At 42.8% G+C, this 24,499-nt stretch overlaps 1 protein-coding gene across 1 annotated transcript in view; it reads right to left on the reverse strand.

The window, feature by feature from the left end:
• LOC123765264 (protein phosphatase PTC7 homolog) overlaps positions 1–23,335 on the reverse strand; it is a 98,127-nt gene extending 74,792 nt beyond the window's left edge. Inside the window, exon 1 of the mRNA XM_045753781.2 lies at positions 22,921–23,335. Within this exon, the coding sequence (XP_045609737.1) occupies positions 22,921–23,215 (295 nt within the window). The 5' untranslated portion in view covers positions 23,216–23,335. The remainder of the gene's footprint in view (positions 1–22,920) is intronic.
• Between the last annotated feature and the right edge of the window lie 1,164 nt (positions 23,336–24,499).

The raw sequence follows: 24,499 nt of genomic DNA on the forward strand, positions 1-24,499 counted from the left end.
GGGCTCACACCACCAAGAGTGCAGGGCTCACACCACCAAGAGTGCAGGGCTCACACCACCAAGAGTGCAGGGCTCACACCACCAAGAGTGCAGGGCTCACACCACCAAGAGTGCAGGGCTCACACCACCAAGAGTGCAGGGCTCACACCACCAAGAGTGCAGGGCTCACACCACCAAGAGTGCAGGGCTCACACCACCAAGAGTGCAGGGCTCACACCACCAAGAGTGCAGGGCTCACACCACCAAGAGTGCAGGGCTCACACCACCAAGAGTGCAGGGCTCACACCACCAAGAGTGCAGGGCTCACACCACCAAGAGTGCAGGGCTCACACCACCAAGAGTGCAGGGCTCACACCACCAAGAGTGCAGGGCTCACACCACCAAGAGTGCAGGGCTCACACCACCAAGAGTGCAGGGCTCACACCACCAAGAGTGCAGGGCTCACACCACCAAGAGTGCAGGGCTCACACCACCAAGAGTGCAGGGCTCACACCACCAAGAGTGCAGGGCTCACACCACCAAGAGTGCAGGGCTCACACCACCAAGAGTGCAGGGCTCACACCACCAAGAGTGCAGGGCTCACACCACCAAGAGTGCAGGGCTCACACCACCAAGAGTGCAGGGCTCACACCACCAAGAGTGCAGGGCTCACATCACCTAGAGCCACACAAAGAACACTGAATCACCTAGAGGTGATATGAAATAATTCGAGGAAAAAATTGTATGACCAAGATTACAAGAGTGTGACTAGGAGGAAAACCAGAGTACGTGAGTGTATGGAACAAAACAGGAGGGCAGGAGAATGGGGAGGATGAGGTGAGGAGCAGAGAGAGGCGGCGGCGGGGAGGTGGCCCAGGAGTCCACAGCTGCAGCACAATTGACAATGTGTCACAGTGAGGCCCATTACCTCTACACTGACTGAGGAGGGATGTCACACAACCTGGATGGGATGTCTCCCATCCAGGAGAAAATTTAGAAATCATCTGAGGGAGGGTTGTGCAGGCTGGAGATAAGAGACGGAAGGAGTTTTTTTTTAATTATTTTCTTCCACAAACGTGGCCACACATTTACATTGCTAACCAACATATATGCATTTTCTTCTGTCCTCCACGGACAGGGTTAGGGATCTGTTAAGCATATAATTCAGTGATCTATTGAATAATCAACCACAGAAGGTGATTGTAGTGCTTTTAAAATTTTAAGTTAACCAACAAACATAAACACACAGATTTACGTCTGTCCAACATAAACAGTGTTCGAGGTGTGTTTTTCACAGCGTCATTAATTTGCGTTTACAAAGGAAAAAATGCAATTGTGATGGGATCCCATCACAATGGTTGTACTTTTCAAGTCACTTGTGTTGTCCCGTCTTGAGTACTGCTCAGTACTCACTTCCCCCTTCAGAGCAGGACAGATTGCTGAAATAGAGGGAATACTGAGAACATATACGGCACGCATAGGCGCGATAAAGCACCTAAATTATTGGGATCGTCTCAAAAGCTCTCCAAATGTACTCACTAGAAAGAAGACGAGAGATAACAATTAATATACACAAGAAAAATACTGGAGGGCCAAGTACCAAATCTACACAGTAAAATAACAACATACTGGAGTGAACGATATGGAAGAAAATGCAGAATAGAACCAGTGAAGAACAGGGGTGCCATAGGCACAATCAGAGAACACTGTATAAACATCAGAGGTCCGCGGTTGTTCAACATCCTCCCAGCGACTACAAGAAATATTGCCGGAACAACCGTAGACATCTTCAAGAGAAAACTAGATTGTTTTCTAAAAAAAAAAAAGTGCCGGACCAACCGGGCTGTTATGGATATGTGGAACTGCGGGCCGCTCCAAGCAACAGCCTGATCGACCAAGCTGTCACAAGTCAAGCCTGGCCTCGGGCCGGGCTTGGGGAGTAGAGCAACTCCCAGAACCCCATCAACCAGGTACGGTTGTGGATGAGTGGACTTGGCTACCAGTTACTATTATTGAGACAAACCATGTAATAAGTTTTAAGAATAATTGATAAGTAACTGGCAGAGTGAGCGGGGGGGGGGGGGGGGGGGTAAAAAACAGGACCGGCCTAGTATGATGCAGCCGTTTGCTGCGGTGCAAAGGAGCCGGTCGGCCGAGCGGACAGCACGCTGGACTTATGATCCTGTGGTCCCGGGTTCGATCCCGGGCGCCGGCGAGAAACAATGGGCAGTTTCTTTCACCCTATGCCCCTGTTACCTAGCAGGTAAACTAGGTACCTGGGTGTTAGTCAGCTGTCACGGGCTGCTTCCTGGGGGTGGAGGCCTGGCTGAGGACCGGGCCGCGGGGACACTAAAGCCCCGAAATCATCTCAAGATAACCTCAAGATGCTCCTTGTGTAGACCTTTGTCAAGATTCGAGTACTGTACAGTAGTATTAGAGCGCTGTGTACCTAAGCAAATTATTAACAACTAAATACAATATCGAGGGGTTCCAGCTGCATCTAGCAGACGTGACAAGTAGACAACCAAATACATTGTGTTCGTATGTTAGGGCGTTGTACATCTTGCATTCATTCATTTGTTATGGAGCCATTACTGGTGCCGTGGGCGGCGACGGTAAGGGTTTGAGAGGCACCATGATGGGTTCACGAACTGAACCCATCAGTTTATTTAGGTAAGCAAGTGACAATGTTGTTAAGACATACGCATCAACACTTTTTTTTATATGACAAGTGATTTGCCGCGGCAGATTTACTACCGTGATGAGTGACACATTAATATAAATGTTTTCAAGAGTAAGGCATAAGAGTGATATAGATGGGGGGGGGGGTGGCAGGGAGCACACTGGAGGCCCCACAAGCACCGTGCGTGTTCCCTGGAGACCTTAAGAGTGGAGGCCACAACCTGTAAACACCAGACTACGCTCAACAAAGACTCCAACTCCACTCACTAACATTTTCAGAAGCAAACGTTTGGGTGGTAATGCAGCTTGTTCTCTCAAGCGTTCACAACGTCACTCAACACATTTACTAAATTGCCCCAATCTAACCGAAAACAGGACCCAGGAATAGAAGACGGAATATTAGGTAAATTATGCGAGCCGCTATGATTTTTAGTACATCAGTTTTAACCTTAGGGAAATTATGGGTCAAAATGTGATGTACTGTTGAGGAGGACGGTTGGAACACTCACACGTACACACCTGTGTACACAACAAGCTTTCCTCAGCGTTACCTTACCTTACCTGGAGATGATTTCTGGCCTTACCGTCCTCGCGGTGTTCGGGCCTTAGCGTTTACAAAGTCATAAAACTATTGTACTAAATTTCCTGAACCTAACCAACCTGAGGACCCGCCGACAGAAAACGGTACATCAGGGCAATTTCGCGAGCCGCAACCATTTTTCGTACATCAGTTTTTGTCCTCAGGTAAATTATGCGTCAAAAATAGATGTACTATCAAGAAGAACGAGTTGTATGTTCTGCCCCATGAATCTATAATTACAACACATTATCTAGCATAATAGAATTTTTGGATAAGTAATTGGAGGCCAACTGGGAGTAGTGTGCACAGACTACATGTTCCTAAATGATCTGGACAAAGTGCAGAAATGGTCTTAAAAAATGTGTTAGAATTCAATCCCAGGAATTGTTAAGTAATGAGGATAGATGCAACAATCAAGGAAGATATAACCACAACATAAAAGATACTCTGGTACATACAGTAGGTAGGTAGGGTCATGGGAGAGACCAGAACGAGGGAGTACAGATACTAATCGTAATTCTTGGGTAAAATAAAGCAGTTATGTTACAGAGTTAACATGAATTAATTTTTGGACACACACACATAAGCAAATACATAAAATAAGCTGGCCATAGCATTATAAATTATTATAATAAATACATAGAACGGATGAAACAAGCTTGCTTTGTGTTTATTCTAAAAGGTGAAGTGTTTCAATAGGTGGCACACCTTTCCCGTCCACTGGCGTGTGTATGTATATGTATGGGTATAAAGTATATATGGAAGCTGATCAGAATTACATTTCACCCTTGTGAATGTACATTAAAATTAATGACACTATGTAAAAGACACATCAAACACTTTATGTAGGGCATACGTAAATCTGTGTATCTATGTATTTACGTATGTAGGTTAGCTTAGCATTTTAAAAGCACCGAATCATCATCTGTGGTTGATTGTTCAATAAACCCTTGAACTATATGTTTAACACATCTCTAACCCTGTCCATGGAGGACAGAAGAAAATGCATATATGCTGGTTAGCATTGTAAATGTGTGGCCACGTCTGTGGTAGAAAAAAAAATTGCATGAATATTGTGGTGCGAGTATGGGAGCCCCGGGGGGCGGGAACCAATAGCTGTAAGAGGTGTTGTGTTACCCAGCATTGTGGTGAGTGATGTCGGGGCGGCGCGCGCTCCAATATAAGAATAGTTTAAAACTTTAAATCATACAACTTTGGAAAAGGGAGAACTGCTGCCTTCCCTTCCCTCGCTCAGCGCCTGGATTACATCAGTGCTTTTCAAGCGCCTTGTTTTTTGTTTTTTTTTTCGGGATAGTTGTGTGTGAGTGTGAGTATGGGGGGGGGGGGGAGTTTGGAAGTTGGTACAGGAAAGGCTAATTACAATAAGATTTTGGGAGGTGGTATTGGAGGAGTGGGATAAAATGGAGTGAAGTAAACTCCATTTCACTTCAAGTGTAGGAAAGAGGAGGAGAGTCATATAATGTCTACGGGACCTGACGGCTGAGTGAACAGCGCTCGGGGTTTGTAGTCCTAAGGGTCAGGCTCGATCCCCGGCAGAGGAAGAAACAAATGGCCAGTTTCTTTCACCCTGTGGCCCTGTTCACTTAGCAGTAAATAGGTACCTGGAAGTTAAGACAGCTGCTACGAGCTGCTTCCAGGGAATATTTGAATATACTTCCAGGGAATGCTTCAGGGGAAAGCGCCAAGCCATTACGACCATATAGCACTAGGAAGGGGTCAGGATAAGGATTTGAGATGGGACGAAGGAAGGAATGGTGCCCAACTACTTGGACGGTCGAGGATTGAACGCCGGCCTTACCTTGTGGTTACCTTGCAATGATTCCGGGGCAATTATTAAAATATTTTAACGTAACAATTGAAATAGCTAAGTCTGTGATTTGTTTCCCCCACCAAAGAAAACCAAGTTGCTATAGAAAACGAAACCAGCAGGAGCGCAGTATTTGGGATAACTTCTCTAAACAATTTACAGCATTAAATCAGTCGCATTGTCGAAAATAGTCACCCTGTACTCAGATTGTGTCGAGGTCCCTCATAAGTCGATCTACTGACCTTTCCCTAGGGTGCAATCAAGAACGTAACACCCGGGGAATTTTGTAGGTGCTTAGCGCTTCGGATTCGTAGTCCTGCGGTTCCGGGTAGAAAACTTAACCGGGTTCAATCCCCGGTAGAGGCGGAAACAAATGGACAGTTTCTTTCACCCTGAGGCCCCTGTTGCCTAGCAATAAATAGGTACCTGGGAGTTAGACAGCTGCTACGGGCTGCTTCTTGGGAGTGTGTAACAAAAATGAGGCCTGGTCGAGGACCGGGCCGCGGGGACGTTAAATGGGGCGTATTTCGTGTTTTTTAAATATTGTTTAATGTCAACCAAACTTTTTTTACTAGTTGTATATAAAAAGGGCTGCAACTGTTCTACGTTTCAGTATCGCACCCTATATAGAAAGGGAGATATATTTTGTTTTTGTTTTTTTTCCAACGAATTTTACACATTTTCAATAATTAACTACAACCACAAGTTTTAAATGAGATCATTTCTATGACACTCATATATCATCTTAGCATATAATAAAGGATTTTTATAAAAAAAATATCCAAAATATGTTTAGTTTTACTAATACAAGTAGTCAAAGTTCCCACAAAAATATATGCCAATATTTCATGTTTGCAAATATTTATAAAATCAATAAATGAACTTAGAAATAAAGTGTTTTAGCATTATTGTAGAGACGTCAACTCTACATATAAGGTGTAAATTTCATGTAAATTGAAAAAAAATGAAAGAGGAGATACAATTTTATGTTATTTGAAAATAAATAAGATCAAACACTCTGCCACCTCTGGTTGAAGTTGACTTCAACCAATTTTCTCCAAAATTTGCATCTTTACAGATAGGCATACGTTCTGTAAGATGTACAAGTTTCATGCAAATCGGATGATAAAAAACATGAAAAAAAATTGAGAAAAAATATTTTTTTTGTTTTGATTTTTTTTTGGTATAAAAGTAAATATTAAAATACTTTATTATATGCTATTGTGATAGCTTAGAGTCATAGACATAATTTCAGTTGACACTTTTGTTTGATGATAATTTTTGACCATTTTTGACACATATTCAATATTTTTTTTCTCCCTATTTATGCTACGATGCTGAGACTTGGGCCAGTTGAACCAAATTTTATATGCAACTAGTCCAGAAAATTTTTATTGAAATCGAACCAGTTTTTATTTATAGCATATTATCCTCTCAGGATAACCTCAAGAGGTGAACAGAGGCATCTCTTAAAAGAAAACGTGCCCAACCACTTCTGCTCCACCTGAGGATAGAGCGGGATCCTCGACCTAAGAGTCGAGAACATAAGCAACTATTTGTCTTATAAATTTAAATCAGTGATTCTCAAGGGGAAGACAATTGGTTCACCGGAGATTTTTGTATAAAAAATAGGCATTACATACAGCTGGGCATCGCCAGTCGGTACAGACATCACACCATCAACATACTTATTATTTAAATATTTACAGAAAGTACGATGGGTGTTGGAACACGCATTACCATTAAAAGGACAACTACTAAGTCGTTACCATAAAACTCCTAATGTAGGTGTGTGAAGCCTGACAAAGGTGCGACCAGCCAAGCATTAATAACAATCCTTTACCAGTAAAGAAATAAGACTAAGAACACTGTTCTCCTTAGAACGTCATCCATAAACAAGAGGTGCTAGTAAATGCACTATGATAATTTCGGTAATACTCACAGGGTCCCACGTGTTGTGGCAAGCACCAGTGTCAGCAACTTACCTACAGGGAAGAATGGGTTGGATTAATACACACATGAACTGATTGGTGGTGGTTGTTGCACCACTTGTGTTCCTTATTCTCATATCAGATATAGACAAAAATACAAGTCACAGCTTTGTGTCATCCTTTGCAGATGACACAAAAATCAGCATGAAAATTACCTCTGCTGAAGACATTGAAAAACTACAAACAGATAACAAAGTTTTCGATTGGGCAGCAGAAAATAACATGTTGTTTAACAGTGATAAATTCCAGGTACTCAGATAAGGCAAAAATGAGGATCTGAAACATAATACAGGGTACAAAACACAATCGAATCTGCCCATAGTAGGAAAACAGCATGGCAAGGATTTGGGAATAATATTGCCCGACGACCTAACGTTTAGGGAGCATAACCAAGCAAGTATTGCGTCAGCCAGAAAAATGACAGGATGGATTACGAGAACTTTCAAATCCAGGGATCCCATCACAATGGTTGTACTCTTCAAATCACTTGTGTTGTCCCGTCTTGAGTACTGCTCAGTACTCACTTCCCCCTTCAGAGCAGGAGAGATTGCTGGAATAGATGGAATACAGAGAACATATACGGCACGCATAGACGAGATAAAGCACCTAAATTATTGGGATCGTCTCAAAGCTCTCCGAATGTACTCACTAGAAAGGAGACGAGAGATATACCAAATAATATACACATGGAAACTACTGGAGGGCCAGGTCCCAAATCTACACAGTAAAATAACAACGTACTGGAGTGAACGATATGGACGAAAATGCAGAATAGAACCAGTGAAGAAGCAGAGGTGCCATAGGCACAATCAGAGAACACTGTATAAACATCAGAGGTCCGCGGTTGTTCAACATCCTACCAGCGACTATCAGAAATATTGCCGGAACAACCGTGGACATCTTCGAGAAAACTAGACTGTTTTCTAGAAAAAGTGCCGGACCAGCCGGGCTGTGGTGGGTATGTGGGGCTGCAGGGCCGCTCCAAGCAACAGCCTGGTGGACCAAACTCTCACAAGTCACATGTAAAAAACTGAGAATGCTACACGCGTTTTCGGCTCAATTCGCCTTCATCAGAGCATTTTTAGAATGAAGAAACGTGGTAAGCAGACCTTGTACCCACCAGAGCAGGTCACCTGACCACCAAGAACATATGAATAAAGACATATTGACCTATATAAAAGTAAAGAAAGGGGGGATGCAACCTACGGATAAAAGGGGACAAAAAGGGATTTAAATGAATGCTATATTATATTGACGTGCTATATAAAGCTTATATGAGGATCTAATTCGTACATGCCAGGGCTTACATTAAGGCTGTTGTTACATTGTTTGATCAAAGCGGACTCTATTACATTTCGTTCAACGACACCCTTACTTTTAACAATTTATTTCGCCCCTTTGAAATCGATAGAATGATCACATAAACTGGAATGTAAATACAATGCACTGGAGTGCTGGGCTGTACGAATAGCATATGAATGCTGTTTTAAATATGAAGAGATTTACCAGTCTGGCCGACGTAAACACGTGCACTCATTGCAAGGGATGGAGTACAAACCACCTGCTACAGACCCGGGCGAGATCTTAATTAACATGGACTTAACTGTATTATTATTTTTGAACACTGGGTTAATATTAAGGTATTTCAGGGCTGGGGCAAGCTTTACTAGTCCATCAAAATATGGTAATACCAACGACCTTTTTATTTCTGGCTTAGACTTGGGAGCTTGTTTGTAGAACGTCCTTTTTTGCTTGATCAAGCAAAAAGGACAGTTCTACAAACAAGCTCCCAAGTCTAAGCCAGAAATAAAAAGTAGGCCGGCCTAGCTACTGCAACTGGGTTGGTCCGGCACTTCTTGCAGGAACTTATATAAATGCTTCTTAAATACGCTCGTTGGTATTAGCATATTTTGATGGACTAGTAAAGCGACACCCTTACCTGCTTGCCGTAGATAATGAAGTAACAGGAAGAAGTAGGTCAGTAGGAGGTTGTAAAGTATGTAGATTTTTGTATGGAGATATTAGGGCGCCAGGGAGCGGGGAGGGGGGGGGGCAATGGGATTAGAGAGTAGAAAACAAAGAAGGAATGAGGGAGCAAGGGAAGGAAAAGAGAGAGAGGGGGGGGGGGGTAGGGTTCTGTCCTCGTGACCATGGCGTAGTGCCAAGTTAGCTACCGTGCCAGAACGCCTCCCCCCCCCCCCCTCCCCCTACACGGTTATCTTGGTGACTGATCGGTTAGACACTGAAGAGACAGCAGTCTCCAGTCAAATCAAACATAAAACGAGACTCGTCAATCAAACCCAACAATGACCGACGAAATAATCGTCTTTGCCGATAAGTAACTGCAAGTAGGAGACAAGGCAGCCACGGAACCCAGCAAATTGTTCACCTGATTCAGTTGTTCCTCAGGTCAACTGAATATGCACTTTACTATTCGCTCAGACAGTCTTGTCTGGACACCAGAGCCACCACAACTGCACCTACAACCAATCCCACTAAGGACTCTGCCACTGATTCTGCTGACAACCATACTAGTAGCTCTCTATGACCATCAAACTATATAAACCCCTGGAGTAGAGATGGCGGAAAGTGGTATTAGGGAAGAACGACCAGATCCTACCACTTGTTGGGTAATTATAGGTGAACTCAATAGCTGTGTACTAGGTGTACGGAACTTCCAGCCCAGAGAGGGACCCCATACATGGGTAGCAGCCAACCAAAATGTGGGTCACAGCTACACTAGGATTGCCGAATGCGACCGACGCATTGACGTGTTCTTAATCTTTACGTGCAGTGTAGTGTTCCTGGGGCTACTTGGGCTAACCAAACTCTAAAATAACTAGCTTAAATTACTGGAATTCCAACTTTTGGGCTCTCATATAGTGTGTTAACTTATGAAACTATCAATCCTGAAAACAGGCGAACTAATTCATTATCTTAAAGGTTATAATTTGAAGTAAATTTAATTTCGTGTGCAGTTTAGTCAGTGGTAGCTTGAGTCCCTACGAGTTGTGCGTGTTTATGAATCATCTTGAGATGATTCATGGTCATGGGAAATCAGTACCATCAGTATCTCTCCTTCGCACTCTCACAGGCGGCGGCCATCACCGCCCAGGCGGCCACATGGAGGGCAGGATACTGGCTAACACTACACCCTTCATTGTCCAGCTTGTTCTCGCCAGCGCTCCCAACCTCAAGTAATTACTAACCAATCACAGGACCCACGAACAGAAAACGGGACAGTCAATTTCTCAGCCAATCCTCCTGTTGACCAGACCACACACTAGAAGGTGAAGGGACGACCACATTTCGGTCGTCGACTTGACAATCGACTTGAGAATGGTCCAGGACGGATCGAAACGTCGTCGTCCCTTCACCTTCTAGTGTGTGGTCTGGTCAACATACTTCAGCCACGTTATTGTGACTCATCGTCAGCATCCTCCTGTTCAAATGGGACTTTCATTGTAACTATGTGGACGATAGTACATATATTGATGTAATGGACAATTAGATAGAATTTGCTACTATTCACTTTATAAGAGTACGGAAAAATTTGATAAAAAATAAACTTAAATATTCCCAAAAAACAACTATTATATATTCTCAGCGTGTATTAGGCCTAATATAGTTAGGTTAGTTTTATTCATTAGCTTTATTTATTAGCAACATAAATACAAAACATTACTCGGTCTATCAAAATTCTACTTTCCAATTATCCCTTAAGTCAATATATGTACGACAGAGCACATTGTTACTACAAGCATTATCTAAACAAAAGGGTGGACTGCAATCTCGCCGGCCGCTGCTACTTTCTTGAACTTCAGTCTTGGGCCTCAGGTAGAGTACGTCACACGCGACGTGCTACAGCGGGAACACCTTGTATTCTCACCCAACATGTGATGTGCAAGACATCTATACACGCACCTCTGCTACACTCTCCCGTCTTGGAGGAGTGGGACTTGTGAGGGACCGCGTTGTGAGGGACGAGGTGACACACACACGAAGACACGAGTGACTGAGGGACGTGTGAGGGACGAGGTGACACACACGAAGACACGAGTGACTGAGGGACGAGTGACTGAGGGACGAGGTGACACACACACGAAGACACGAGTGACTGAGGGACGTGTGAGGGACGAGGTGACACACACACGAAGATACGAGTGACTGAGGGACGTGTGAGGGACGAGGTGACACACACACGGGGACACGAGTGACTGAGGGACAAGGTGACACAGACAGGGACACGAGCGACTGCGTACTAGGCACCCGGGGCACCGACCTGTAGTTGTGACGAGTCACTTCCCTCCGGAGTGTGAGCCGTGATCCCCAGTGTGACACGTGGTGGCGACTCTCTTCACCGCCTCACACCCCCAACATTACAGCCACTCGCCTCTGGCCAAGGCACCCGCTACTCCCACCTTCCCCCTACAAGATCATGGATACAAGGGACATTACACTGATACTAATCTCTCTATAGACCGCCACGGGGTTTTGGCCCAACTGAAGTATTGTCTTTGATGATCCGCCTCAAATAACCACCTAGTGGCAAGAGTGGGCTGGAGTATTAATGTCGTGGGCAGCGGAGAATTTGTGCGGTGCCAAGGTGGAGTGGCGAGAAGGCACCACCCACTACCCCCCCCCCTCTTCTCTCTCTCTCTCTCCCTCCTTTTCCCTCCCCCTCCCTCCCTCCATGTATGTGTGTACTCACCTAGTTGTGCTTGCGGGGGTTGAGCTTTAGCTCTCTGATCCCGCCTCTCAACTGGTGTTGATTGATTCCTGAGCCTACTGGGCTCTTATCTTATCTACATTTGAAATTGTGTATGGAGTTTTACTCCACCACATCACTGCCTAGTGCATTCCACCTGTTAACTACTCTGACATTGAAAAAGTTCTTTCTAACGTCCCTGTGGCTCATGTGGGTACTCGGCCTCCACCTGTGTCCCCTTGTTTACATACCACCCTGCGTTAAAGTTTATTTTTATCTACTCTGTCAATTCCTCTGAGAATTTTGTAGGTAGTGATCATGTATCCCCTTACTCTTCTGTCTTCCAGTGTCATGAGGTGCATTTCCCGCAGCCTTTCCTCGTAACTCATGCCTCTTAGTTCTGGGACTAGTCTAATGGAACATCTCTGAACTTTTCACAACTTCGTCTTGGGCTTGACAAGACGTGTACTCACCTATTTGTGCTTGCGGGGGTTGAGCTCTGGCTCTTTGTTCCCACCTCTCAACTGTCCATCAACTGGTGTCCAGGTTCCTGAGCCTATTGGGCTCATACCTACACTTGAAACTATGTATGGAGTCAGCCTCCACCACATCACTTCCTAATGCATTCCATTTGTCAACCACTCTGACACTAAAAAAGTTCTTTCTAATATCTCTGTGGCTCATTTGGGTACTCAATTTCAACCTGTGTTCCCTTGTTCGTGTGTCCCTTGTGTTAAATAGCATGTTCTTATCTACCCTATCAATTCCTTTGAGAATCTTTTATGTGGTTATCAATCCCCCCTAACTCTTCTGTCTTCCAGCGACGTAAGGTTTAACTCCCGTAGTCTCTCCTCGTAGCTCATACCTCTCAGTTCGGGTACTAGTCTGGTGGCAAACCTTTGAACCTTCTCTAGTTTAGTCTTATGCTTGACTAGATATAGATTCCATGGAGCTGAATACTCCAGGATTGGTCTGACATATGTGGTATACAAAGTTCTGAATGATTCCTTACACAAGTTTCTAAATGCCGTACTTATGTTGGCCAACCTGGTGTATGCCGCTTATGTTATCCTCTTGATATGGGCTTCAGGAGACAGGTCTGGCGTTATTTCAACGCCCAAGTCTTTCTTCTCTCTGACTCTTGAAGAATTTCATCTCCCAAATGATACCTTGCATCAGGTCTCCTGCACCCTACACCTATCTTCATTACATTACATTTGCCTGGTTTAAACTCTAACACCCATCCCTTCCCTCCCTCCCTGGGAGGCTCCCTGTTGCTTATAAGCAACAAGGAACACAATCTCTTCTCACAACCAGACCATCACCAGAGAAATCTTAACAAACAGCACAGAATTCATCGATAGGTACAGCGATAGCAGGCGGCTTGACGTAAGCGAGGCTCTACACATCAAAAAGTCAACACCAGCAATCAACATCCAATTAATGCACATCTATATTCTTCCTACTTCAAGACCCCGAACCAATATGGAAGCAGCAAGAGGAAGTATGGGCCAATAGACCTTCTGCAGTTACTTCCATTCATATGTTCATTTATACAATTTATACCCATTGTTTCGTGTTCTGTCTTGTGTTTGTCACCTCACCCAAAACTTTTGTACCATATCACCTCATCCAATAGAGTATAAGTACGAAGAATTTGTGTGTAAATTAAGTCTTTGAAAATGTAATACGAATTACGAAACGCGTTCAGGCGTCAGACAATTAAAAAATGAATTTCGGAGAATTGTTATTTTTATTACTACCGACAGTGAAGAAAAACATAAAAAATATTGATAAGATTCGTATTAGAATTATATATATATATATATATATATTACACACACACATGGTACACGTGGAAGATATTAGAGGAACTGGTTCCAAATTTGGACACACAAATAACATCACATGAGACAAGTGGGCATGGCAGGATCTGCAAAATATCTCCGTTGAAAATCAGAGGTGCAATAGGTACGCTGAGGGAGAACTATCAACATGAAGGGCCCAAGACTTCTCAACGTTCCCGCTACACGTAAGGAGCATAACTGGCCGGCCTCTTGCAGTGTTCAAGAGGGAACTCTACAAACACCTCCAAAGAATACCTGATCAACCAGGCAGTGAGGCAATGAGCAGGCAATACGTCAGACTGCAAGCAGCCGCGTCCAACAGCCTGGATGACCAAACGACCAACGTAGAGGACTGGTCGGAGACTGGGCCGCGGGGCCGTTGATCCCCGGAAGCTACACAAGGTAGGTAGTGTCACACACACATAGAGAAGGTTCTGAGACATGCTATACCATTTATACCAAACATTTATACCAAAACCAGAAGCGTGAACTAGAAGGCCAGGTTAGGAAAATTAATTTTCAAATTGGAGGAGAGAAAAAGATCCAGATGAGGCAAAATTCAGACGTATAAAATACTATGAGGAAGATGAAAATAGTTTCCCAAGCAAAAAGAAACTTTAAAATAGGTTACAAGTATAGAAAGTAAAAGCAGAGACGCTAGAGGTGTAAGAAAGTACTCGTATGAGCTATGATGGATGGATAAATAATTCACAACTTCAAGAGCAAATATAATTACTATTGAGGAATTGTCAGTAGAAATGCGCCTGATACCCTAAGGAGAGGATGTAGAAATGCGCCTGATACCCTAAGGAAAGGATGTAGAAATGCGCCTGATACCCTAAGGAGAGGATGTAGAAATGCGCCTGATACCCTAAGGAGAGGCAGTATTGTTGCACTTGTAGCAAGAAGACTCGCCGTCATGCACAAGCTGAGTGACAACCCTGAGACTGTCGACCTTGGCTAGGAAGACCTCGACAAGGGTAACAAGCTGTCTGTCTCCTGGTGGTGGTGGTGACGTAGGCAGTCGTTGCATCATAACACGGCGGCTAACCAAGGCAAGACTGCCTTGGTTAGCCTCCAACAAGATTCTGATGACATTCTTTGGCAAGAGTATATGCGCACGTGGGGGAAGGGGACGGGAACTAGCAGGGGGGAAAGCGCCAAGCCATTACCACTATATAGCGCTGGGACGGGGGAGAAGAAATGGTGCCCAACCACTTGGACGGTCGGGGATTGAACACAGACTTGCATGAAGCAAGACCGTCGCTCTACCGTCCAGCCTAATTGGTTGGGTGTGGTGAGAGGGGGGGGGGGGGTCGACGAAGTTGGTGGGGTTGCAGGAATGGGAGTAAATGGGTGGTAGGAGCCATGACAATTAAAAAAAAAAAAAGGAGAGAGAGAGAGAGGATAGAATAGCTTGGGTGGCCGGATGGGAGGACTAGAGTTTAAGAATGAGAGTTGGGGGAGGAGGAGTACGGGGTGCATAATAAATGACTAGAGATTAGGGACAGGCGAGGGATAAGTGGTACCGTCTCATGGTTCTAACGTCTCGCTGTTATTACTGTTGTTTTAGATTCACTTACTGGGAACCAAAAGTTGCAAGTAGCACGGGCTATGGTGAGCCCGTAGTGGCCTTATCTGGCACAGGAGCGGGGCTGTAGCTGAACGCCTCGCTTAAAATTGTTTACCACAAGTCTCATGTGTTATAGTGATTTGTTGCACTTTACGGGGTAATACTTTAAATAAATAAATAACAGCCAGTCTCCGTGGCGTAGTGGTAAGCCAGTCTCCGTGGCGCAGTGGTAAGACACTCGCCTGGCGTTCCTCGAGCACTTTGTCTTGGGTTCGTATCCTGGCCGTGGACTGATTTACTGGGCACAAATCCTTAACTGTAGCCTCTGTTTAACTCAACAGTAAAATGGGTACTTAGTTGTAACGACGATTCTTCGCGGGGGTCGTATTCCAGGGAACATAGAATTAAGGACTTGCCCGAAACGCTACGCGTACCAGTGGCTGTACAAGAATGTGAGAACTCTTGTATATATCAATTAAAAAAAAATACCGATAGATAATGCTACGGCCTCACACGCGTGGGGTCCAGGGTTCGAGACCCATACAGCCCATGTGAATGGAGTAATACATTGTCGTGCCTAGTGACCCATACCTGCGATAATGGGTATTTAATAATACTGCTGCTGTTGCTAAAGATGGTGACGATTTGAGAGTTACGAATTTCATGTTGTCAAAGGCTTTGGGCGGGCAGCGGGGTCTTACCTCCGTCACTTGCTCGTTGTAAACACCCATCTGGTTCAGACATATCCAGTCAGATGGGCGAATGAGCCTTCTGAGCTCACTCTTCCCACATTTCCCATTGTACGCACGTATGTACTTACGTATGTACATACACACCCTGAGGGCAGTCGGATGTTGCTCGAGAGCACCTTAGCAAATGTACTCGATCCTCTAGATAAAGAGATAAAGATAAAGATTAAGCCACCCAAAAGGAGGCACGGGCATGAATAGCCCGTAAGTGGTGGCCCTTTTGAGCCATTACTAGTATCAAGAGCTGATACTGGAGATATGTGGAGGTGCGACTGCACCCTGCGTGACGGGAGATGTCTCCCGACTCGATCCTCTAAGTCAAACGCTGACTTTATCTTGGACCACAGTGTCTTTCCCCACTTGTTTCTCTCTTGAAGTCGGCAGACTATAAACCTAGCCCAAAGACAAGATAAATATTTGTGTTCATACGGCGTCAATGATATTGTTACGTTGCTTACGACAACCTACTACAAGTTCACTAGAACCTTGGCAGTGGTCCAACACCCGTGAATGAGTTGGCGTCACAACAGTGATGAAGAATGTGTCAGGAGAGCTCGAAGGTGGCTTGGTGATGTGGATGGTGCTGTCCATGACGACGATGGCCACGATGTACATGACTGCTTTCAGGAAAACGTCTACAAGAACAAACAAGAATTTAACTGGAGGGCAATTGGATGCACCGTTTGGATGCACCAGGGAGCCGGTCGGCCGAGCGGACAGTACGCTGGGCTTGTGGTCCTGGGTTCGATCCCGGGCGCCGGCGAGAAACAATGGGCAGAGTTTCTTTCACCCTATGCCCCTGTTACCTAGCAGTAAAATAGGTACCTGGGTGTTAGTCAGCTGTCACGGGGTGCTTCCTGGGGGTGGAGGCCTGGTCGAGGACCGGGCTACGGGGACACTAAAAAGCCCCGAAATCATCTCAAGATATCTCAAGATAACCGTTAGTGTCGACGACGTGATGGATCACTTGAGCCAGGTCACGTCGTGGTCTGGAGCTGCTGCACATAGTTAACATTCCAAGCACACTTCGCGAGCGGCTCTAGTCTCCTCACTCACACACTCAAGTTCACGTGGGTTATTAATATTGCACTTGGAATTGACCCTGTGCGAGTGTGTGCGTGCGTGGGTGCTTGCTTGCTTGCTTGCTTCCAAAACAGATGACGGGTGAATGTGATGTGTCGATCTCCCTGCTTAGGCTTATTTTCCTTGCTTGTGATAGTTGTCTGCCGAAGCTTCGTGCTTCAAGCAGACCTTGTATGCTTCAGCTGTCAGTTGAGCTATTCCCTGTGTGGGAGTTTTGTCGCTTAAGACCGTCTCCCATTGAATGGTTGCAAGGTCTACATTTATTTTTTCCCAGTCGATCCTCTTATTGTTGAAATTGAATTGATTGAATATTTCTTCTCGCTTGTTGGGTCTCTTAGACCTACTACCGTTATTTATGCTAGTTCGCACTTCAATGAGCTTATGGTCTGAGTAAGAAGTATCTGAGATTGTAATGTCTCTGATTAGTTCATCATTGTTTGTGAATAACAAGTCTAGTGTCTTTTCGTTCCTAGTTGGTTCTGTAATCTGTTGATTGAGCGAGAATTTGTCACAGAATCTCAAAAGTTCTCTGACCTGTGGTTGGTTATTTCCCGGGTCATTCCCTGCTATGATATTTGTGTTTGCCATTCTCCATCTTAGACTCGGTAAATTGAAATCTCCAAGGAAGATAATATCTGGAGCTGGGTTTGCTAGGTTATCAAGTATGTTCTCTATTTTGTGCATCTACTCTGTGAATTCCTCAACCGTTGTATCACTGCAACACAACAAGTACAGCTGAGGGCAGAGTGGCCACCTTCAGGGAGACCCAGAAAACTAATAAGTTTTCCTTTTTAATAAGTTAATAATAAATAAAAACTAATAACCCAACTCTTTGATTGGCCTACCCATTTACTACTAATATAGGTATCAGACACACACAGAGATCACACTAACGTGATGCATCAAATGAACAAAACCCTGTCTTTAATTTTTTAAAGACAGGGTGAACATTTAACCCTGTCGTAGCTCAGTCGATTAAGGCAGTGTCTGGGATGCTCCCAGACGCAGGTTCGAATCCTTGTCACTGCCCTTGTGGATTTGTTCATAGGTATCAGGTGTAGAGAAAGCATGCCCAAATGTCTCACCCTGCATGAAAATTAATTTCTGGTCCAGTTGATTGCAGGTTTAATGCAGTGAACTTATTGTTATGTTTTTACACCACCACCATCTGATAAGGTAAACTGCAGACAAGACACGTGTGAGGCAGCACCTATCTAACCTATGCTTGAAACAAGCCAATAATCCCACATCTATTATGTTACCCAGTAATTTGCTCCATTTATAAAATTCTATTTCCATGCCAGTATTTACCCAAGTTTTTCCTGAATCTAAATTTATTTAATTTACAGTATATCCACTGTTTTGAGTTCTATTTTGTGTAGATATATTACACCTTTCCATACATTTATTTACAACAAAATTTACGAAGATGTCTGGTCGATATTTGACCTCTAGCACATGTAGCCTGTAGCTAACATCTACCCTAGCTATGTGATAGCCATAGGCTTAAAAAGATTTGTATAAAAAAATATCACCAATACTAGTACATGAATTAAAATTATCTACTGTACCTGTCCTAAGGGAATAAATAATAGGTTTGAAGGCAGTACTAAGAAATTGAGCAGTCATTTTGCAAATGTTTCATCATGCAATCATTCACATAGAAGTAGAGAACTCAAATCTTAAGACTCTAGAGCATGGGTGTCAAACATGTAGCCCCCCCCCACCCACTGATATACAATCTACAGCCAGGCTCAAGCACACCTTGAGCACCCAATTAAAAGTAAGTTAGAAGCACAACATATCTAATCACATTTCAATTTGTTTGTCCTGTTCATTCAAAGGGAGGTGCTTGTAGTCATCATAGTGGATGATTGAGAATGTCAGTTCAGGTCCCATTTATGTATGGCTATAAGTAGACTCCCAGATGAGTTTTAGGTTAACACTAACAAATTAAAATCACTTGAATTTTCTATTACAATTAATGAAAGTACAGAGTAATTAATGGGGCATATTATTTCGTACACAAGATAATTCAACAAAGCCCATTTTCTGTTTGGTAAAACCATATGTATAGTTACACTAGGATGTATTGGCTTAGGTTAGGCTTTATTGGCTCCATTGGATTAGGTTAAAAATAGTAGGCTGGCTTGGGTTAACTTTTAAGTAAGGCTGGGCTGAGTTTGGTTAAGTAAATTTCAAAATTCATTGGCAAATTGTCTTGGGTACGAAGTGACTTTCATTCCTAATTAATGCACTTGGGCTGGACGGTAGAGCGACGGTCTCACTTTATGCAAGTCAGCATTCAATCCCTGACCATTCCCTTTCCCAAATCCTTATCCTGACCTCTTTCAAGTGCTATATAATCGTAATGGCTTGGCGCTTTCTCCTGATAATTCCCTCCCTCCCTCTTAATTGATGCAAGGCAACCTGTAATTTTTATAAGTGGTAACAGACATGTTTGTGCAATTGACATCAATAAAAAGAACATCAAGTGATATACATGTGTATGGTAAGAGCATTGTACAAATTGGGCATTTATTGGACAAAGGCTGTGCATCTGACTACAGATGGAGCATTACAAATGACGGGTAGAAAAGCTGGCATGACTAAATAAGGGTCACGGTAGTAGTCAGGTTCGTTCTTGACGCACAATCAAGATTTTTGGGTTCGAATCCCAGGCGAGACAGAAATGGTTGGGCACATTTCCTTTCACCTAATGTCCTACTCACCAAGCGGTATGTAGGGATTCGGGAGTTAGTCAGCTTACTGTGGGTTGCATCCTGGACAGAGTCAGTAATTCGACCTTGGGTGGGACCACGATATAAGTCAGCTTGTTGTGGGGTTGCATCCTGGGCGGTGTCAGTATTTCAAGCTTGGGGGGGGGGGGGGGGTAAGGGGCCATCAATATAAGCCTAACGTGTATGAATACACTCTGGCTTCCTGTCCCCAACACAATGATTATTCTTAAATTAAAGCTGGAAATGTAAACAATTAATTCCCCAATTTCCATTGTATTGTTTGTTCACACAAGTGTTGTGCAGTAAAACATAAATAATGGATAATGTCATGATGTCATCAGAACGATAATGAACATTATATGAGTACAAAGTCTTAACCACAGTCAGTTTAACTGATTTTGGGAAGAATATGAGAACGCTCGTGAATGGCTACATTACACTAATGTGCGATGGTCAAGTTGGGGAACTGTATTAAAGTGCTTTAAAGAACTATGTTGAGAAACATTTTTTAACAGAAATGATAGGATGTGCATGTACTAAAAGATAATGAATTGGTTTGTTTGTTTGTTTTGTACTAAAAGGTAATGAATTGGTTTGTTTGTTTGTTTTGTCAATGTTTGTATCACACCTTGTATGTATGTACTTTACCTGAATAAACATTTGAATTTGAATTTGGTTCACTAGCTTTAATGGTGAGTAAGAGAATGCTTGTATTATCTGAGCATGAAGAGTCAAAGAGAATAAATTGGCAAGTTTTAATATTTGGAATGAATACAATAATAAAACTGGTGAAACTCCAGCTCTTTGAAAACAACTTACACAAAGCACTTTTTTATACTTGTTAACCCTTGAAATTCCTGAGTTTCAAACTGATACTGGATACACCCACAAAACATTGCAGCAAGATTTTTTTTTTTTAGGTAATGGCTGATCACAAGATTTACCAACTTTAAATGCCTTGACAAAGATTTCTTTATTTTTTTAGCTCATTCTCTACCATGTTAATGAAGTACTGTACCAGAATTTCTCCAGCTAGAAAAAGTACTTACAGTACAATGTGATTCTGTTCAGAGAAAAGATTATGAATGTTGATGTCACATTTTATCAATATCTAGGATTATGTCCATATTTGGATGCATATATATATATAAAACACCTGTGAAATAGCTCTATTCTATAATGAACATTAACAAATCCTAGCTTCATTCTCTGCCTACTGATGCACACCTGAATTTAATACTCAAGGTTGCTATACCTATCATTTGCTCCAAACTTTCATGCTGTGTGTTACAGAAAGAGATTCACGTGTCGGAAAACCATAATAACTAAAAATGAGGTACAGTATACAAATATGTAGTTATTTACAAAGCTATTTCTTTTACTTGTGTTTCAATCATGCCTCTGGGAGGGTAAGGACTTCCTTGTTATGGCTACATTATTTAGAATCATACGAAATCTGGCACACCATAGCAAATGAGTTTGACATCTCTACTCTACGGCTTCCTGAAGTGAGCCACACCTCATTATTAAAGCCCGAGCAAAACAAATTGGAAATCGCTATGGTGTGGAAAGTAGCAGCTATGTATAAAAATATATCACCAGATCAAGTCTGTTAAATAAATTGATACAAAATACAACAGGAAACAATGAATACAAACTGTACATGTTTAGATTCATTAAAAACCTGTAACAGTAATTGATGTGGAGTTGCTGGATTGTTTCAAACATAGGCAAGACATATATAAATGTCTTGATATAAAACATTTATATTAGTATATATAAATGGAAATAAATAAACTACACCACACAGGTCAATAAGAATAGTGTACCAGGTATTTTACTTTACTTACGTATTCATAATACTTTTGGAAGATCATTACTACATTATTAACATGGCTAGCTAGCCTACTTTTATTTTACCATTAAAGTATGCCCTTGGGAACTCATTTCTTAGCATTTATATAGGTAAATTCCTTGTGAGGAATTTATAAATATGGAAGTGCAAATCATCCAGTTGAGCCAACAAGCAATGCCAATAACTGTAAAGGGAGTGGGGCAACGAAACTGCAACACAAAGGAGCAAATTTGCTTTCAGATTGATGTTTTATTGAAAATGATGATGAACAGGGTTTTGGAAATTCTTTTGAACAATCAAATTCTGTAATGTATAATCTAGTTTTCTTGAATTTGTTCAGATTTTCTTTTAACATATCCCTTATGAACAGTGAGATATTATAAAATAAATGCTTTGTCACCTACAGGGTTATTAACACATGGAACCACCTACCCACCAAAGCTGTTAATGACAAAACTCTGTTGAGTTTTAAAGTACAGCTGGAAAAGATCATCAAAGCAAATGTGGGGTACCTTCGACAAGCTGCCAGCTTCCTGTCCTCCTCGAGGCCAGTAGTGTTAGTGGCTCTCGGGTAAACTCATTAAATCGAACACTTGGGGGGGGGGGGGGCTTAAATTTTCAATACCCATCCATCATCAGAATTATCAAAGAATTTCTTCATTGTGGTAATTCTCATAACTACCACAAGATTAAGATAATGCTTAACTTGCATTCTCCTTCAAGCAGAGCAGTAACGAGGGACATGACTGATGTCCGTATATAAACAGAGGCAAGAGTAGAGGTCTAACCAGGTGATTTGTGTGCTACATAAACAAAAATTACAAAATTGGACAAGTTTAGATTCAGAAGATCCACGTAAATAAAGTTTTAGAAATAAGTTGTTGATTTATTGGACGTGTTTTCAAGTAGCTTAATAGATATGTATGGAATCACTAGCTGGTTTATAGCATAAATTTGATAAAATACAAGAGTAATTGCAGATGAATACATATAAATAGCCTACAAGAACTAGAAGTATCCAAAATGATCCACAGCGTTAAACTGATGACATTATACACCTCGCACATTATATATAAAACAATTTGTCCATTTTGTTAAGATAAAATAGGTTTGATTAAAAAGAAGTACAGTATGTAGAACTGCAAAACTTGTCTTGCTTGCCAAAAGCCTATCTACAGTTTCACCTGTTTTCTCAGTACTTCTAATCAGATGACAAGATGTGAAGGCTTGTGTGGTATATATATATATATATATATAGAAAATGGCTCATCAGTTTAAGAAGGGAAGCGTACAAGACTACTCACCTATAACATCTCCATGTGGATGCTTCACAACGAAGTAAGCGTCGTCCCCGAATTTTCCGGGTTTTACCTTTTCTATGGTTCTATTTTTGGGGAAACCACTGACAGCTGTAAGAAACCGTAACTTCTTAGGACAACCAGTGGGTGTGTTAAAGGAGTCTGCCTCTGTTGGTGATGGAGACGCAGCAACAGCCGACGGTGGCTGAGTAGCGGCTGCCTGGCCTCCTGTACTCACACTATATATGCCGTTTGCGACGGCTCTCGAGAAAAGTCGCCCGTATACTAAGACACTCTGCATGGTTCAGTACCTTGAGGACTCACATTGTGGGGTGTGCGAGCACCTGCACTTCACCAGCCTCCCTCAACACTGACAACACACGCCATGGCTCACTAACAAAAACAATCCTCATCACCTGATTTGGCGCTGAGGTCGTGTCGTCTGCTACGGCGCCAAATTTGAACACCAACACTTCCAGTCTTTACTTTCCTCAACACTTAGTCTTTACTCTTCCTCTCATTACACTTTTCTTAATATGTTCTTCTCAATACACTGCTCTCAATATATTATTCTCACTACATTGTACTAAATACATTGTTCTCACTACAGTACAATTACATTAGTAACTGTGCTGAACTTCATTCCCCTGCCAACAGCAGGGAAAGGACCTGGGGGCGCGGACGAAACCAAAGTCGAGAGACTAACACCCCCAAGTTCGGGTCCCTATAACCAAAACGGGGGAGTCTTGGGGCATCCTTGTGAGAAACCATCTTAGCGCGCTGTAGCAACCTATAACGTGCATGGAACGACGAAGCTACCTGCACTTGAAGATCAATATCAGTGTACTGGGTGATCTGGAGAACAAGCAAGCAACACCACTGGCAGGACTCCGGTCGAAGGTGTCACTGACCCAACAGACAGCATGACAGAGGCAAAACAGGTGATTGTCACCCTAAGACAAAGGGACAGAACAACCTTCAAATTCGCACGAAACAAGATGGGATGCCAGGGGACACATCCATCAGACCACTGAGACCCAGTAAGGTTTTCCAGGGCCCTTAGACGCTCTGCTAAGGGAAGCCCAGGCAAGGTACTGCTAACCGGCACCCCAAACTATCAAGTAAACAACTAATATTTGAACCCCCTGGGACATTTACACATATAGGGACCTGGTGGACCACCAAAAATACAAAATATATATATATGGTGGAACAGAGCAGGCTGCTATATCAGGTGAAGAAAAGCTGCACAGTACCTGGCGCCCCTACCAGTGACGACACTACCTCCTACCCAGATACAGTGTACAGTGATGCATGAAACACCCCAGCTGACCCCAAGGGCTGGCAATCACCACTAAATATCGTTCATTTGATCTGCAGCCTTTTAATACAGGAAACTTATAATGCACATACCTTTCTACTTCTGAAAACAGGAAGCCTCTTTCTTCCTTTTTTGGTGAATCGAGTGCACAATTTCATTTTATTTGCTGGTCATATTTCTTTTTTACACTTTATTAAAAAAAATTATTATTATATTCTCAATCCTCCATTATATCTTGATTTTTTTATCTTCTTTATTATTTAT

This window comes from Procambarus clarkii, chromosome 33, assembly GCF_040958095.1.
Source record: "Procambarus clarkii isolate CNS0578487 chromosome 33, FALCON_Pclarkii_2.0, whole genome shotgun sequence".
In the NCBI taxonomy this organism is placed as follows: Eukaryota; Metazoa; Arthropoda; class Malacostraca; order Decapoda; family Cambaridae; genus Procambarus; species Procambarus clarkii.